Source organism: Garra rufa, chromosome 8 (assembly GCF_049309525.1).
Source record: "Garra rufa chromosome 8, GarRuf1.0, whole genome shotgun sequence".
In the NCBI taxonomy this organism is placed as follows: Eukaryota; Metazoa; Chordata; class Actinopteri; order Cypriniformes; family Cyprinidae; genus Garra; species Garra rufa.
The window spans coordinates 49,907,330-49,926,906 of record NC_133368.1 but is presented as its reverse complement, the minus strand read 5'-3'; the positions used below and the strand labels follow the sequence as shown (position 1 = coordinate 49,926,906).

General features: G+C 31.2%; 1 protein-coding gene across 1 annotated transcript in view; it reads right to left on the bottom strand.

Moving 5' to 3' along the window:
• Window positions 1-10,445: 10,445 nt before the first annotated feature.
• The window catches only part of LOC141340238 (anosmin-1-like), a 34,133-nt gene continuing 25,001 nt past the window's right edge, over window positions 10,446-19,577 (bottom strand). The window contains exons 7-8 of the mRNA XM_073845162.1: window positions 15,166-15,304; window positions 10,446-10,577 (exon numbers count right to left, since the gene is read on the bottom strand). Of these exons, the coding sequence (XP_073701263.1) occupies window positions 10,519-10,577; window positions 15,166-15,304 (198 nt within the window). The 3' untranslated portion in view covers window positions 10,446-10,518. The remainder of the gene's footprint in view (window positions 10,578-15,165; window positions 15,305-19,577) is intronic.

The following is a 19,577-nucleotide window of genomic DNA, read 5'->3' as shown; positions in this document are numbered from 1 at the left end:
CGTAGTATTTCGACTGTATTCTCGTAGTATTTCGACTGTATTCTCGTAGTATTTCGACTGTATTCTCGTAGAAGTTCGACTGTATTCTCACAGTATTTCGACTGTATTCTCATAGTACTATGACTGTATTCTCATAGTTTTTCGACTCTATTCTCATAGTATTTTGACTATTCTTGTAGTGGTTCGATTTTATTCTCCCATGGCCATGGAACAATCTCAACAATACCATTTAATGGTCAATTATTTTATGTTTAGGGCTGTACTAATTGGTTCTCTCTGCATCTCATGATTTTTTTTCTTCCACAGAATAAAACAATTTTTTTTCTTTTTATTTAGTCTTATTTAGTATTTCGACTGTATTCACGCAGTATTGCGACTTTACTCTCGTAGCATTACGACTGTATTTTCGTAGCATTATGACTGTATCCCCGTAGCATTTCGACTGTATTCCCGTGGTATTCCGACTTTATTCTCGCAGTATTTCAACTGCATTCTCGTAGTATTACAACTGTATTCCCGTAGCATTTCGACTGTATTCTCGTAGAAGTTCGACTGTATTCTCGTAGAAGTTCAACTGTACTCTCGTAGTATTTCGACTGTACTCTCGTAGCGTAGTGTTTCGACTGTATTCTCGTAGAAGTTCAACATTTTTTTTCTACAGAATAAAACTAAAAATATAATTTCTGCTTTTTATTTCACCATTTTCTTTTTGGTAATGTGAGTTTATATTTTGCCAATATTTAAAAAAATAAAAATAAATTAACTCCAACAAGACAACGAAATCAAACAATTTTGAACCTGGTTTCAACTAATGTTCAGATTTATCTTCTGGAAATGAGTTTAATTAGATTATGCACAGTTTGCACATTTAAACAGCAAAGTTGTAATACACATTAAAATATATATACATTTGCAATTCTCAATGTAATTAATCATCTAGGGAAATATGGTGATATGCATAATTTCTATTTTTTACTCTATCCACTTGTAGTGTCTTGTCATTGGTGTTGGTGTATGTACCCATGCAAAGGTGCTTGAGCTCAAAAATGCTGTGGGTTTCTTGCATGGCACATTCTCTGTTCTTCATTACATGTAGACGAAACATCCTAGTGGCTTGGCAGAATATGTCTTTTATGTGCGTTAGTCGAGTTTCCCTCTGCAGAGTCTAACCAGAAACACCCCAGAGCCCTGAGCAAGGTCATGAGGTCTCCTGCCAGCCTGCAATATCTAATAAAAGAAAAAAAGGGACAAAATGGAAAAACGGTAGAATTTGGCAATGCACTTCTAAACATAAAGGGTTTATTCACAACAATGCCACAGAAGCGCACTTTGGTTTTCAAAAGATCCTTTCAGTGAACGGTTCTTAAAACATATTTTTTCTAATAACGAGATGTTCTCATTAAAACAACATCTTTTCTTGTAAAAATTACAATTATCTCATTAAAACTACATCTTTTCTCGTAAAAATGACAATTATCTCATTAAAACTACATCTTCTCATCATAAAGAGATGTTTTCTCATTAAAATTACATCTTTTCTTGTAAAAATTACAATTATATCATTAAAACTACATATTTTCTCGTAAAAATGACAATTATCTCATTAAAACTACATCTTCTCATCATAAAGAGATGTTTTCTCATTAAAACGACATATTTTCTTTTAAAAATGACAATTATCTCATTAAAACTACATCTTTTCTCGTAAAAATGACAATTATCTCATTAAAACTACATCTTCTCATCATAAAGAGATGTTTTCTCATTAAAATTACATCTTTTCTTGTAAAAATTACAATTATATCATTAAAACTACATATTTTCTCGTAAAAATGACAATTATCTCATTAAAACTACATCTTCTCATCATAAAGAGATGTTTTCTCATTAAAACGACATCTTTTCTTTTAAAAATGACAATTATCTCATTAAAACTACAACTTTTCTCGTAAAAATTACAATTATCTCATTAAAATTACATATTTTCTCGTAAAAATGACAATTATCTCATTAAAACTAAATTTTTTCTCTTAAAATGAAAATTCTCTCGTTAAAACATCTTTTTCATAGTAACGAGATGTTTTCTTGTTAAATGACATCTTTTCTTGTAAAATTGACAATTATCTCATTAAAACAACATCTTTTCTCATAATAACAAGATGTTTTCTCATTAAAACGACATCTTTTATCATAAAAATGACAATTATCTCGTTTAAAACAACGTCTTTTTTGTAATAACGAGATGTTTTCTCATTAAAACAACATCTTTTCTTGTAAAAATGGCAATTATCTCATTAAAACCAGTGTTTTCCCTGCCATTATCTTATCCCAACGCCCAATATTAGTCTTGTATTACTTTTGTACAGTATAATGTAGGTATTTATATGTTCCTATTTAAATAATTGACAATATATTATAAATAAAAATATATATTACAACAAGATTAACCACTTAATTGTAAAAAAAAAAAATACAATTATTTAAAACAGAATTTTTCTTCCATGTATTAATTTTAACAGTAAACCTGTTTGTTTGCCAAAAATTAAAAGGGTTTATTTTTCATTTGATTAAAAATAAATGTTTATGCTTTCATTTGGTTATCAGAAAAATTAAAACACACAAGAATTTCTAAAAAAAAAAAAAAAAAAAAAAAAAAAAAAAGGCAAAAGATTGTAGAGCCCTATTGTTCAAAATGTTAAAATAGAGAGTTTTGGACTTATATTTTCACTGAAATAAATGTTTTCGTTATTACACAAAGTAGGCTAAACTACCGGGAAAAAAACTAACGTTGGCTACCGCAACACAAAATTAAATCTCTTTATGCTCAACAAGGACAGTAAAGAACGCATTGAGATGAAAAGAGAGCAGTGAAGGTCACGTAAGAGCTGCAACGAACAGAAAAGAGCAGCTAAGTACTGCGTTAATCTCCAGAACCGGCTCCGATGAGAAAACAAGACATGTGAGACGCTCTCAGTCCTCAAACCCTTCTGCTAAATGACGACAAAGATCAAAACACCGGAGGAATCTCGGTCGGACTTGCATGAAAACTCTTGATCATAAGCAAAGATCATGTGACTCTATCAGATTTTTTGAGAATTTAAAAGTAGGATCCACAAAACCCTGCTGATTGTCTCTGTCCTTTGTTGTTTTTAAGACAGTTTGAAGCCTTCAGACGAGCAGCATGGCATTTGCTGGAAAGCACGACTGAATGGAAGGTTCTGGTTTTGAACCTGAGAGAAAGAAACCAGAGCTGAGCTCAAGAGGATTAACTCACACAGACAGTGAGGAACTAATCGATTGGGACATAATAGACCTGTACATAAACACAGTGAAAGAACATCACCGATGGATGAAGAGAGCAGGGACAGAAGGTCGCTGGATAATGGACTCAAATAACTGGACTTCAGCCTTGTTTCTGGTCTAAAAAGAGCTGCCAACATTTACAGAAAGGAAAAACATTAAGACTCCCACAGCATTCAGCGCTCAACCGCTGTCACATTAGAGATGCTCATTGGCCAAACACCGCTTCGTGAAACCTTGAAACCTTTGCAAATCATTTGTTTCAAACTAGTGATTGGCGCTTTCAAACCACTCCTTTGTAAAGCTTTTTCTATACATTTCGTACAGAATCACAGATACTGTAAAATGAAATTCCAGGACTTTCAAACACTTTTCATGCACTACTTTTTTATTTTTTAAGGCAGACATTGAAGTGAGTTGCTGGTTCTGTCTCTTCTGAGTAAGATTTATTCACTTGCTGGCCAATGAACCCACACAAAAACACAGATTTGTAATGTTCATGCAATCTTTTGTTACAATTTTGTAAGTGAGATGTCTTTATGTTTTAAATTTGTTTTCTATAGATTGTCTAAAGTTCTGTTCATAAAAACACATTACTTTTTTTGTTAACCTGGCAAAAAACATGGTTACTATAGTTAAACCGTGGCAAGCACAAATCAACCATGTTTTTTTTACAGTAACCATAGTTTAACCATGGTATTTGTAGTAAAACTTGTTGTAAAAAACATGTTTACTACAGTAAAACCACTGTAAATTTTAAGGGATTTTGCATTTGTGTATACTTTCTATGTTACCTTTGTTTTGTTTTTGTTTTTTACTGTACTGCCTTAATAATTTAATTAAATAAAAAAAAAGAAATCGAAGAAAAAAAAAAATCTCGAACCTGCCCCGAAGTTCCAATCTGAATCAAAAGATTCACAATCCTGCCCCGAAGTTCCAATCTGAATCAAAAGATTCACAATCCTGCCTTGAAGTTCCAATCTGAATCAAAAGATTCACAATCCTGCCTTGAAGTTCCGATCTGAATCAAAAGATTCACAATCCTGCCTTGAAGTTCCGATCTGAATCAAAAGATTCACAATCCTGCCCCGAAGTTCCGATCTGAATCAAAAGATTCACAATCCTGCCCCGAAGTTCCGATCTGAATCAAAAGATTCACAATCCTGCCCCGAAGTTCCGATCTGAATCAAAAGATTCACAATCCTGCCCCGAAGTTCCGATCTGAATCAAAAGATTCACAATCCTGCCCCGAAGTTCCGATCTGAATCAAAAGATTCACAATCCTGCCCCGAAGTTCCAATCTGAATCAAAAGATTCACAATCCTGCCTTGAAGTTCCGATCTGAATCAAAAGATTCACAATCCTGCCTTGAAGTTCCGATCTGAATCAAAAGATTCACAATCCTGCCCCGAAGTTCCGATCTGAATCAAAAGATTCACAATCCTGCCCCGAAGTTCCGATCTGAATCAAAAGATTCACAATCCTGCCCCGAAGTTCCGATCTGAATCAAAAGATTCACAATCCTGCCCCGAAGTTCCGATCTGAATCAAAAGATTCACAATCCTGCCCCGAAGTTCCGATCTGAATCAAAAGATTCACAATCCTGCCCCGAAGTTCCGATCTGAATCAAAAGATTCACAATCCTGCCCCGAAGTTCCGATCTGAATCAAAAGATTCACAATCCTGCCCCGAAGTTCCGATCTGAATCAAAAGATTCACAATCCTGCCTTGAAGTTCCGATCTGAATCAAAAGATTCACAATCCTGCCTTGAAGTTCCGATCTGAATCAAAAGATTCACAATCCTGCCCCGAAGTTCCGATCTGAATCAAAAGATTCACAATCCTGCCCCGAAGTTCCGATCTGAATCAAAAGATTCACAATCCTGCCCCGAAGTTCCGATCTGAATCAAAAGATTCACAATCCTGCCCCGAAGTTCCGATCTGAATCAAAAGATTCACAATCCTGCCCCGAAGTTCCGATCTGAATCAAAAGATTCACAATCCTGCCCCGAAGTTCCGATCTGAATCAAAAGATTCACAATCCTGCCCCGAAGTTCCAATCTGAATCAAAAGATTCACAATCCTGCCCCGAAGTTCCAAACTAAATCAAAAGATTCACAATCCTGCCCCGAAGTTCCAAACTAAATCAAAAGATTCACAATCCTGCCCCGAAGATCCAATCTGAATCAAAAGACTCACAATCCTGCCCCGAAGATCCAATCTGAATCAAAAGATTCACAATCCTGCCCCGAAGTTCCAATCTGAATCAAAAGACTCACAATCCTGCCCCGAAGATCCAATCTGAATCAAAAGACTCACAATCTAAATCAAAAGATTCACAATCCTACCCTTAAGTTCCAATCTGAATCAAAAGATTCACAATCCTGGCCCGAAGTTCCAATCTGAATCAAAAGATTCACAATCCTGGCCTTAAGTTCCAATCTGAATCAAAAGATTCACAATCCTGGCCCAAAGTTCCAATCTGAATCAAAAGATTCACAATCCTGGCCCAAAGTTCCAATCTGAATCAAAAGATTCACAATCCTGGCCCAAAGTTCCAATCTGAATCAAAAGATTCACAATCCTGGCCCAAAGTTCCAATCTGAATCAAAAGATTCACAATCCTGGCCCAAAGTTCCAATCTGAATCAAAAGATTCACAATCATGCCCCGAAGTTCCAATCTAAATCAAAAGATTCACAATCCTGCCCCGAAGTTCCAATCTGAATCGAAAGATTCACAATCCTACCCCGAAGTTCCAATCTGAATCAAAAGATTCACAATCCTGCCCCAAAGTTCCAATCTGAATCAAAAGATTCACAATCCTGCCCCGAAGTTCCAATCTGAATCAAAAGATTCACAATCCTGCCCCGAAGTTCCAAACCGAATCAAAAGATTCACAATCCTGCCCCGAAGTTCCAAACCGAATCAAAAGATTCACAATCCTGCCCCGAAGTTCCAATCTGAATCAAAAGATTCACAATCCTGCCCCGAAGTTCCAAACTGAATCAAAAGATTCACAATCCTGCCCCAAAGTTCCAAACTGAATCAAATGAGTCACAAACCCGCCCCAAAGTTCCAATCTGAATCAAATGAGTCACAAACCCGCCCCAAAGTTCCAATCTGAATCAAAAGATTCACAATCCTGCCCCGAAGTTCCAAACTGAATCAAAAGATTCACAATCCTGCCCCAAAGTTCCAAACTGAATCAAATGAGTCACAAACCCGCCCCAAAGTTCCAATCTGAATCAAATGAGTCACAAACCCGCCCCAAAGTTCCAATCTGAATCAAAAGATTCACAATCCTGCCCCAAAGTTCCGATCTGAATCAAAAGATTCACAATCCTGCCCCGAAGTTCCAAACTAAATAAAAATATTTACAAACCTGCCGAATCTCCGAACTGAATCAAATGATTCACTAACCCCGCCTTGAAGTTCTGATCCAAATCAAATGATTCAGGATACGCAATTTGAAGTCCCGATCTAAATAAAATTATTTGCAATACGCAAAGCTCTGATAAGGCAAATGACTCACAAACCTCTCAAAACTAACTGAAATGATTCACAAAACGCGATTTAAGGTCCCCATCAGAATTAAATGACTCCCAAATCCACGCCGTAGTTCCCATCTAAACCAAATGACTCACGATCTGCACCCCAAAGTTCTGCACGGAATCAAAAGATTGGTTTTGCTACACTAACCATAGTTTAACCATGGCATTTGTAGTAAAACTGTGGTTATATAAATAGTAAATCAATACTTAAAAAAAAAAAAAAACACATGATAACTGTACTTTTACTATAATAAAACCACGGTTAATTTTCATAAGGGATATGCAAAGTCAAATGATTCACGAACCCGCTCAAATGATTCGCGATAGACTACAAGAACTGTGAATCATTTTGCGACGCATTTCGTAAATTAATATCACTTCAAATTTGATCTGGGTTTTGCTAGTGAATCTTTTGACATGAATGATCAAAGTCACCAGTTTGAATAAATCGGAGCGGTTCCACCGTAAATAACTCACTAAATTAATTTGGTTCATCGCTTCCAGTTTTTGCGTCTTTAGCCATGTTACACTGTCAGTACTACTACTACTGGCTTAGCTCACTAGTTGTATAACATTTACTGAAATAAGCAAAAAAAAGCATGTTTTAAATTGTTAATTTTGAGTGAAGAGATAAATGTGCTTATGGAACAAAGTAAACACTAATTTCATTGACACATTGCTTTTCAATAATCCAAGCACTTTTCAAGTACCTCTTCAGGAATAGTAATATTTTCAAGGGTTTTCCAGACCTTAAATTTCAAAAAGTCAAATTCAAGTAGGCCTACTTAAAACACCTTGTACCCTGTATTATACTTTAAATAAAACATTTCCAGTGAACCAGTTTTATACATTTGTAGACACATTTGTATAACAAAGAAGATTGCCTTGAGAAAGTTATTTTTTTATTTTTTTAAGTGTTTTTGTGCATGTTTGGGCTGTTTTTGTTCTGTCCAGCAGGCGTCACCAGCGCCATTTTGCAAACTAATTCAAAGTTTCGAACAGATTCGTTTCTCATTTCACTACTTGAACCTTGCTGAGCAAGTAAATCAAACTTACCTCAGTAATCACATCCAAAAGGTTCACTCAGAGTGTTGTATGTTGCTGACATGTTAAAGATTTCTGGTGATCCAATAAACCACGTTGAAGAACATTTCTAGCTGCTCAGCGTGTTCACACTGACTGAAAGAACTACAGTGGCGGGAAGCAGTGCGTCACGTGCTTCAATGACGATTCGCGCTCTTTTACGTCACGTGGTGCTTTTGAATAAAATCTCCAACGCTAAAACGCTGTACTCAACGTTTACATCAATGAAACGCGATCGCGTCTGCGTTTCAAGCCATTTTCAAACTTTTATTTATTTCTTTGAAATCCCCTTGAGATTTAAAATGTATATTTCAAACATTTCTTTATATGTTAATCGTTTTCTAACGAGTTAATGGACACTTGACATGCAGGTAAACAAATATTTCATATGTATTCATTTTTATGTTGATTGTTTTAATAGTTAACATTTTCTGTCCCACAGATTTGATGTTTAAATGTTTTCTGTAAACACAAAACTACAGATAAAGGAGTAGAAGGATTATTTTGTTACTTAAAAGTTAAACGATTTAAATATTAACATCAACAAGTAAATATGTTAAGTCAAAGGGTTTGATTGACAAAAATGTTTGGGAATCCCTTTATCAAATACACTTGATCAAACGTGATGATAAAGACATTTATAATGTTACAAAAGATTTCAGATAAATGCTGTTTTTCTGAACTTTCTATTCATCAAGAAACCTGAAAAAATCTACTCTGCTGTTTTCAACAATAATAATATTTTTTTTATCAGCAAATCAAAATATTAGAATGATTTCTGAAGGATCAAGTGACACTAAAGACCAGTAATGATGCTAAAGATTAAGCTTTAAAATCACAGGAATAAATTACACATTTTAAAATATAGTCACATAGAAAGCGGTTATTTTAAATAGTAAAAATATTTCAAAATTTTACCGTTTTTGCTGTACTTTGGATCAAATTATGGAAGCTCGTTTCCGCCACTAAATAAAACAATTAAAAAAGGTTATCGTGACCTTTTTTCTCAGAATTGTGAGATATAAACTCACAATTGCGAGTTATAAAGTCAGAATTCCAAAGTATAAACTTGCAATTCTGAGAAATGAAGTCGCAATTGCAAGTTATAAAGTCAGAATTGTGTGATATAAATTCTGAGAAAAAAAAAAAGTCATACAAACAAGATACAATTAGTAATTTTTAGAAAAAAAGTCAGTTTACATGAGTTTATATGACGCAATTCTAAGGAAAAAAGTCAGAATTGTGAGTTTATATCTTGCAATTCTGTCTTTATAACTTGCAATTGTGCGTTTATATCTCAGTCCTGAGAAAAAAAGTCAGATTTGCGAGTTATAAAGTCAGAATGCTTTCTTTTGAATAAAATCTCCAGTGTTAAAACGCTGTACTCAACGTTTGCATCAATAAACGCGATCGCGTCTGGTTTCATTAAACGCTTTTTAAAACGATTTTCAAACTTTTATTTATTTATTTTTTAAATCCCCTTGAGATTTAAAATTCATATTTCAAACATTTCTTTACTTGTAAATCGTTTTCTAATGAGTTAATGGGCAATTTACATGCAGGTAAACAAATATTTCATGTTTATATATTTATTTATTGTTGATTGTTTTAATAAGTAACATTTTCTTTCCCACAGATTTGATGTTTGAATGTTTTCAATAAACACAGGACTACAGAAGGAGTAGAAGGATTATTTTATTACTTAAAAGTATGTACAGGTTTCTATCCAGGGAAATAACGGAACATATGACTATATGTACAATTCATTTTTTTTTTACATTATGTCTTTACAAGAAGTTGCATTTGGAAAAAAAAAACAATGCCTTGCTAATGCATGGGAAAAAAATACACACACTCACATACAAATGAAGCGTTGCAATACACACATAAATAAATATCAACATCAACATTCACTGACTGCCACAACAAACATCTCTACAGCCGAGAACATATACAGTTTACGTCGTTTCGTCGGAAAACACGCATATGTAATTACTAATAAACACAACACTCTCGGTTAATCTTTAATGCAATATTGCTAACATATTAATAAGAGGCAACAAAGATGGACTGTTGATGCCAAATCAAAATATTTAACTGTTTTGAGTTATGAGCATTTCCTAAAAGCATCATAAGCGTAAGTAGATTGTTCGAAAACAACTTACAATGCTCTTAAATGTAAAAGATCTGCATTAAAATTCATAAAAACAACAGTTTACGCTTTTGCAATGACATGAGAGCGTGCAAATCACGACTGAATAAGTGAAGGTTTGACTTGCTCTCAGTTAATGCAGAATTTTCAGAAGTTTCTCCAGTTGAATCAGCCATTCTTCCATTAAAATATAACACGATTTCATATAGCATGATCAAACCGCCATGATTCACTCAGCTTTTGACCCTGAAATGGTGTAAATTCACACATGAAACACTCAAGAGTTTGGGTTGATTTCTTAATCGAAGTTGTCGGAATAAAACCGTAGTGCTTGGGAGAGGTGTTCAGAGCGGACGCTGAATATTCTGTGGTTTCGCGTCTGTCGAAAGCTGCGATTAGCTGCACGTCGTGTTGCGTCTTTCTGATTGTTTCAGTGTTTCTCCGCTGAGGACTTCTGATGCTGAAGCTGATGATGATGAAGACGAGTTTCTGTAAAGAACAAAAACGCATGAAAACGTCAGTGTGAAAGATTCATATGCAATCATATGCAAATATAAATGTTTTGGAGAATTTCCATTGCACTAAATGGCTGAAATTCCCATTTACATAACAGATTTATCAGTAATGAATGCGGTGAATTATCATTGCATTGATGCATTTTACGTTATTATTAATAGCATAGGCATATAGAGCATATAATGTGCTTTTATAAATATTTAGGAATAAATGAACACGGAGGAATAACTGCCGCTGCTCCAATTTGATTGTTATTTTAGCAATAGCAGGAGGATTCCTTAACAATAAGAATACACAAATATCTTATAGGCCACAGTCTGCATTTTATTTAATAGTATAAAATAGTATCGAAACGCAATTTTATGCAAGTAGCGTGTTTTTAACTATACAGCAAACATTTTGAATATCTTGAAAATGTCTTTAAAAGCGTTGGCCAAAATCTCATAAAGAGCTTGTTTTTTCTTCTTCTTGAGTAGCTTAAAGAAAACGCTGAATTGTAATAATACAGAGAAACGCATGGACAGAAACAGGAAAACACAGATTCTGCTCAGAGTGAACCAATTTTTTTGTTTGTTTTAAACCCTGCTTAAAGCATACAGACCCCCGCACGACATGCAGGGGAAAAAATAAATAAATAAATCTGCAAAAATTCATTTTTTCTCATTTTACTAAATTGTGCATGACATACTAAATACTAAATCATGACCAGGATTTAGTTACAGGATTAGTTCACTTTCAGAACAAGAATTTACAGATAATGTACTCACCCCCTTGTCATCCAAGATGTTCATATCTTTCTTCAGTCGTAAGGAAATTATGTTTTTTGAAGAAAACATTTCAGGATTTCTCTCCATATAGTGGACTTCAATGGTGCCCCCGAGTTTGAACTTCCAAAATGCAGCTTCAAATGGCTCTAAACGATCACAGCCGAGAAAAGTAGGGTCTTATCTAGCTAAACAATCGGTTATTTTCTAAAAAAAACTCAAATGCTCATCTGGTCTAGCTCTGCGTGTATAAAAGTTAGGGTATGTCAAAAAAAAAAAAACTCCAATCTCTTTTTCTCCTCCAACTTCAAAATCATCCTACATTGCCATTGTACCTTTTTTGTAAAGGGTGTTTTAATTTCTATGCACGTTCCCTTGTAAACACTGAGTCTGTACTTCTGCAGCGTTGTAGGACGATTTTAAAGTTGGAGGACAAAATGAGATGAGAGTTTATTGACATACCCTAACTGTTATGAACTGGAATACACAGAGTACAAGCAGAGCTAGACAAGACGAGCATTTGAGATTAAAAAGTAAATAAGTTGTAAATGTTTTTAAAAAATAACTGGTTGTTTTGCGAGATAAGACCTTTCTTCCTCATCTGGGATCATTTAGAGCCGTTTAAAGCTGCATTTAAACTGCATTTTGGAAGTTCAAACTCGGGGGCACCATAGAAGTCTATTATATAGAGAGAAATCCTGAAACGTTCACCCAAAAAACATAATTTCCTTACGACTAAAGAAAGAAAGACATGAACATCTCGGATGACAAGGAGGTGAGTGCATTATCTGTGCGCTGTGTTCATTTTTGTTCTGAAAGTGAACTACTAGTAAGTTGTGCACACCATTTAGTAAAACGAGGGAGCGAATTCTTTAAGTTCTTTAAGAACTTTTAAGTGTAAAAATATCCTCTTTGAATACAGCGCTGTTGTCTTAGAAGTGTAGTGTTTATAACACGTGAAATCAGTGTTGTTTTTGACAACCATCTTAGATTTAGTCTTAGTCTTAGTCTTTTGGACTAAAATGCTTATTAGTTTTAGTCCAATTTTAGTCACTTCTATATGTGTTAGTTTTAGTCCAATTTTAGTCGACGAAAAGTCAAAAAGGTTTTAGTCTAGTTTTAGTCGACGAAAAGTCAAAAAGGTTTTAGTCTAGTTTTAGTCAAAAAAGGGGAAAAAGTAGTCTTTTAACAAATTAATGTAGGTCAGTAAGTATTTTGCTGTTGGGTAGTGTCACTTGTAAGTTCTGAAAATAGCAGATCTATAGTTCAACACAATGTGAGTTTCCGGATCGACTATTTTCACCAATAATTACAATAATGAAGGAATGTTTTAGAACATAAAAGACAAACAAGGATGGAATGCTAAAACGGCTTGCCATACTAGTATGGCAAAGAGTATTTAATGCTAAAACGGCTTGCCATACTAGTATGGCAAAGAGTATTTAATGCTAAAATGGCTTGCCATACTAGTATGGCAAATAGTATTTAATGCTAAAACGGCTTGCCATAGCGGCAGATATTTTCCGGTTTTAATTGGCATGCACAATAAGCAGAAATGTCATGCATTTTAAACGTCTGACGGACCACCCACTAACATTTTCGTCTATTCTCGTCTCGTCAACGAAAACTCACACACGTCTCATCATGTTTTAGTCATCAACGAGCCATTTTTATCTCGTCATCGTCTCGTTTTCGTCATGAAAAAAAGTGGCGTCAACGAAATGATTTCGTCATCGTCATCGTTGACGAAAACAACACTGCGTGAAATGTGAGAAAAATGGATTTTCCCTGGTTGTTATTTAAGAACATTAAACCTGCTCCAATGCACTACCTTTGCGCTCAAGTCTGGCGTCTTTTGCGGGGACTGCGGGGGTGTCCCATACGCCACTGTCCCTAATACATGTAATCAGTTACTAGCGGTTTCTCACACTCCCTTTAACCTAGGGCTGGGCGATATGGCACAAATGTAATCTCGATAATTTTTCCCTTATTGAACGATAACGATATATATTTCGATATAAGCTGTTGATGTTGCCAGCTTTAGAATAGTATCCCAACAGTGACTAAAGCCACACAAATTAAAGGGTTCATTAAATTACATTTTAAAGTATAGTTTATTAACAAAAACAGATTACAGATTTGGCCTTAAAAATTAAAACAGCTTACTAAAATAAATTAAAAAAACGATAGTTGTGACAGAGTATGGTAAATGAGAGCAAATGTGCAAAATGTAAACATAAAATGATTGTAAAAACATAATTTGTAAGATAATTATTTATTTATTATTATTATTAACACAATTGTTTATTTTCTCTATTATAGGTTGAGCTATTTAAATTAGAGGCAACCACTGCATTTTGAAACAATCTACAGTATAAATCAGTGTTGTTTTCGTCAACGATGACGATGACGAAATCATTTCGTTGACGCCACTTTTTTTCATGACGATAACGAGACGATGACGAGATAAAAATGGCTCGTTGAAGACTAAAACATGACGAGACGTGTGTGAGTTTTCGTTGACGAGACGAGAATAGACGAAAATGTTAGTGGGTGGTCCGTCAGACGTTTAAAATGCATGACATTTCCGCTTATTGTGCATGCCAATTAAAACCGGAAAATATCTGCCGCTATGGCAAGCCGTTTTAGCATTAAATACTCTTTGCCATACTACTATGGCAAGCCGTTTTAGCATTAAATACTCTTTGCCATACTACTATGGCAAGCCGTTTTAGCATTCCATCCTTGTTTGTCTTTTATGTTCTAAAACATTCCTTCATTATTGTAATTATTGGTAAAAATAGTCGATCCGGAAGCTCACATTGTGTTGAACTATAGATCTGCTATTTTCAGAACTTACAAGTGACACTACCCAACAGCAAAATACTTACTGACCTACATTAATTTCTTAAAAGACTACTTTTTCCCCTTTTTTTGACTAAAACTAGACTAAAACATTTTTGACTTTTCGTCGACTAAAATTGGACTAAAACTATCACATATAGAAGTGACTAAAATTTGACTAAAACTAATAACCATTTTAGTCCAAAAGACTAAGACTAAGACTAAATCTAAGATGGTTGTCAAAAACAACACTGGTATAAATAACAAAAAATTACGACACAGTTCTTTCTTAATCGTATCAAGTGCAGATAATTCAGCCATAATCAAAGTAGGCTACTCTCTAAATATTCAAAGTGCAAATAGAGACCGAATATTTCAAGCATGATACAGAGCTATAGACATACACAACCTATCATAGCCTACATACTAATAACAGCCTAGACATGTCATGTAGCCTAATTTGCGTGCATTGGGGGGATTAAAATTGCTTTTGAATGCGCGTGCGTTTTTTGCTTTCGGTTTCAGTTTTAACAATCGCGCCAAACTCTCAGCTGAGCTGAGTCACTTTTCAGATAGTCAAACCACTTATATAACGGAATTCGTGCTACCTTTTTTGTCGGCAATTTCAACATCTTTGGACAATAACTCGAGGTTAGATTCACTTTCGTCGCTGCTTCCGCTCTTTTTTTGTTGTTGTTGTCATCCTGGTGTTAAGTTTGCTTCGCAAAGTGCGCTAGGAAATGAACTTTGTACTTTGACGTGCACACGCACGCTGCACGCTGATTGGCCGCTGTCGCATATTTCTGCTGTGTGATTGGCTCTTAGATTAATCCATATCGAGCAAAAAATGTCTAGAGCTTATCATCGTTATTAACATAAATTTTATCGCGATTCGATATGATATCGTTAATCGGCCCAGCCCTACTTTAACCTCCAGAATCTTGTTTGCTTACTTTGCTGAAGCGGCGGCCGCTCGGGTGTCTGGAAGATCTTCTTTGTCGCAGGTCCTTCTCCTGCTGTGGTGATGACCTGAACCTCTAACCTGTAGAAGGTGGCCGGCCGGAGGTTGGACACGACCAGACGGTTATGATCCTGAAAAATAGCACAAAATAAACAGAGCTTTTAGACCAAAACTTCACAATAAAGACAGTTTTAAGGGGAGACACTGCAGGCACCATGTTTCATGAAGCGTTTTTTCAGTTTAGTGAAAAAGTGAAAAAACACCCAAAAGTATTTCTTTTACAGCACTTTATCTATTTGTGTCAATAAATTTAAATTAAAATCCATATTTTTAAAGGCCAAGAGTTTTTTTTCTCCTACACTGAGCCATAAATCTCCACTTCAGTAGCACTTTTACACACCAGACTTTACATTTGTATTCCTGTCTATATAAGGTTTTTACAAAGGAATTTGTTCAGATATAATTTGCTTGATTTTATACAACGTTTTATTCCCCCCAAAAATGGTAAAAAAGGTTATTATTAATGTTTTAATTTTAGTTAAAGCTTTAGTACTTTTGTTGTTGTTTTTTCATTTGTCATTTATATTTTATAGTTTTTTTATATTTATATTTTGTAAAGGAAATAAAATAAATTTATATTTTCCAATTTTTTTAAATTTTTCTTAGTCTTATTTATTTTTTTTTATTTATTTTTTTTTTATTATCCATGCAAAAAAAGGTAATATTTATGTTTTGAATTGCATTACATTAACAGATTTGGCCGATGCTTTTATGCATGTTTCTCTTTTTTTTTTTTTATATTACTTATTTCCAGTTAGTAATTTTAGTATGCATTTATTTACATTACATTAAAATAATGTATTATTTTGAATTAGCTTTTATTTTTTATATTTTCAGTTTTCAATTTAATTTTAGTTTTAGTTAGGATTTGTTCATATATAATTTGCTTGCTTTTATACATTTTATTCCCCCAAATATTGTAAAAAAAAAAAAAAGGTTTTCGGTCTGTTCTACTGTTGTCTTTTTTACATTTGTGTCATTTATATTTAATAGTTTTTTTATATTTATATGTTGTATACATTTGTTCTATATAATTGTTCTAAATCATTTTTATTTCTTTTTTTTTTCATTGATCCTTTATAAAGTTTTTTTAATATTTATATTTTGTCAATTATTTCTATATAATTTTTAGTAATTTTTCTTAGTGTTAATTATTTTTATTTTTTATTTTATTTTGATTATCCATACAAAAAAAAGTTAATATGCATGTTTCTCATTTTTATTTATTTTTTTAATATTACTTATTTCCAGTTAGTAATTTTAGTATGCATTTATTTACATTACATTTATATAATGTATTATTTTGAATTAGCTTTTATTTTTTATATTTTCAGTTTTCAATTTAATTTTAGTTTTAGTTGGGATTTGTTCATATATAATTTGCTTGATTTTATACATTTTATTCCCCCAAATATTGTAAAAAAAAAAAAAAAAAAAAAAAAGTTTTCGGTCTGTTCTACTGTTTTTGTCTTTTTTACATTTGTGTCATTTATATTTAATAGTTTTTTATATTTATATTTTGTACATTTGTTCTATATAATTGTTCTAAATCATTTTTATTTCTTAAATTTTTCATTGATCCTTTATATTTTAAAGTTTTTTTAATATTTATATTTTGTCAATTATCTCTATATAATTTTTAGTAATTTTTCTTAGTGTTAATTATTTTTATTTTTTATTTTATTTTTATTATCCATACAAAAAAAAGGTAATATGCATGTTTCTCATTTTTATTTTTTATTTTTAATATTACTTATTTCCAGTTAGTAATTTTAGTATGCATTTATTTACATTACATTTATATAATGTATTATTTTGAATTAGCTTTTATTTTTTATATTTTCAGTTTTCAATTTAATTTTAGTTTTAGTTGGGATTTGTTCATATATAATTTGCTTGATTTTATACATTTTATTCCCCCAAATATTGTAAAAAAAAAAAAAAAAAAAAAAAAAAGGTTTTCGGTCTGTTCTACTGTTGTCTTTTTTACATTTGTGTCCTTTATATTTAATAGTTTTTTTATATTTATATTTTGTACATTTGTTCTATATAATTGTTATAAATCATTTTATTTCTTAATTGTTTTCAGTGATCCTTTATATTTTATAGTTTTTTTTTTATATTTATATTTTGTCAATTATTTCTATATAATTTTTATTAATTTTTCTTAGTGTTAATTATTTTTATTTTTTATTTTATTTTGATTATCCATACAAAAAAAGGTAATATGCATGTTTCTCATTTTTTTTTTTTTTTAATATTACTTATTTCCAGTTAGTAATTTTAGTATGCATTTATTTACATTACATTTATATAATGTATTATTTTGAATTAGCTTTTATTTTTTATATTTTCAGTTTTCAATTTAATTTTAGTTTTAGTTAGGATTTGTTCATATATAATTTGCTTGCTTTTATACATTTTATTCCCCCAGATATTGTAAAAAAAAAAAAAAAAAAAAGGTTTTCGGTCTGTTCTACTGTTGTCTTTTTTACATTTGTGTCATTTATATTTAATAGTTTTTTTATATTTATATTTTGTACATTTGTTCTATATAATTGTTCTAAATAATTTTTATTTCTTAATTTTTTCATTGATCCTTTATATTTTAAAGTTTTTTAATATTTATATTTTGTCAATTATTTCTATATAATTTTTATTATTTTTTCTTAGTGTTAATTATTTTTATTTTTTATTTTATTTTGATTATCCATACAAAAAAAGGTAATATGCATGTTTCTCATTTTTTTTTTTTTTTAATATTACTTATTTCCAGTTAGTAATTTTAGTATGCATTTATTTACATTACATTTATATAATGTATTATTTTGAATTAGCTTTTATTTTTTATATTTTCAGTTTTCAATTTAATTTTAGTTTTAGTTAGGATTTGTTCATATATAATTTGCTTGCTTTTATACATTTTATTCCCCCAGATATTGTAAAAAAAAAAAAAAAAAAAAGGTTTTCGGTCTGTTCTACTGTTGTCTTTTTTACATTTGTGTCATTTATATTTAATAGTTTTTTTATATTTATATTTTGTACATTTGTTCTATATAATTGTTCTAAATAATTTTTATTTCTTAATTTTTTCATTGATCCTTTATATTTTAAAGTTTTTTAATATTTATATTTTGTCAATTATTTCTATATAATTTTTATTATTTTTTCTTAGTGTTAATTATTTTTATTTTTTATTTTATTTTGAATATCCATACAAAAAAAAGGTAATATGCATGTTTCTCATTTTTATTATTTTTTTTAATATTACTTATTTCCAGTTAGTAATTTTAGTATGCATTTTTTTACATTACATTTATATAATGTATTATTTTGAATTAGCTTTTATTTTTTATATTTTCAGTTTTCAATTTAATTTTAGTTTTAGTTAGGATTTGTTCATATATAATTTGCTTGATTTTATACATTTTATTCCCCCAAATATTGTTAAAAAAAAAAAGGTTTTCGGTCTGTTCTACTGTTGTCTTTTTTACATTTGTGTCATTTATATTTAATAGTTTTTTATATTTATATTTTGTACATTTGTTCTATATAATTGTTATAAATCATTTTTATTTCTTAAATTTTTCATTGATCCTTTATATTTTAAAGTTTTTTTAATATTTATATTTTGTCAATTATCTCTATATAATTTTTATTAATTTTTCTTAGTGTTAATTATTTTTATTTTTTATTTTATTTTGATTATCCATACAAAAAAAAGTTAATATGCATGTTTCTCATTTTTATTATTTTTTTTAATATTACTTATTTCCAGTTAGTAATTTTAGTATGCATTTATTTACATTACATTTATATAATGTATTATTTTGAATTAGCTTTTATTTTTTATATTTTCAGTTTTCAATTTAATTTTAGATTTAGTTAGGATTTGTTCATATATAATTTGCTTGCTTTTATACATTTTATTCCCCAAAATATTGTTAAAAAAAAAAAAAGGTTTTCGGTCTGTTCTACTGTTGTCTTTTTTACATTTGTGTCATTTATATTTAATAGGTTTTTTATATTTATATGTTGTATACATTTGTTCTATATAATTGTTCTAAATCATTTTTATTTCTTTTTTTTTCATTGATCCTTTATAAAGTTTTTTTAATATTTATATTTTGTCAATTATTTCTATATAATTTTTAGTAATTTTTCTTAGTGTTAATTATTTTTATTTTTTATTTTATTTTGATTATCCATACAAAAAAAAGGTAATATGCATGTTTCTCATTTTTATTATTTTTTTAATATTACTTATTTCCAGTTAGTAATTTTAGTATGCATTTATTTACATTACATTTATATAATGTATTATTTTGAATTAGCTTTTATTTT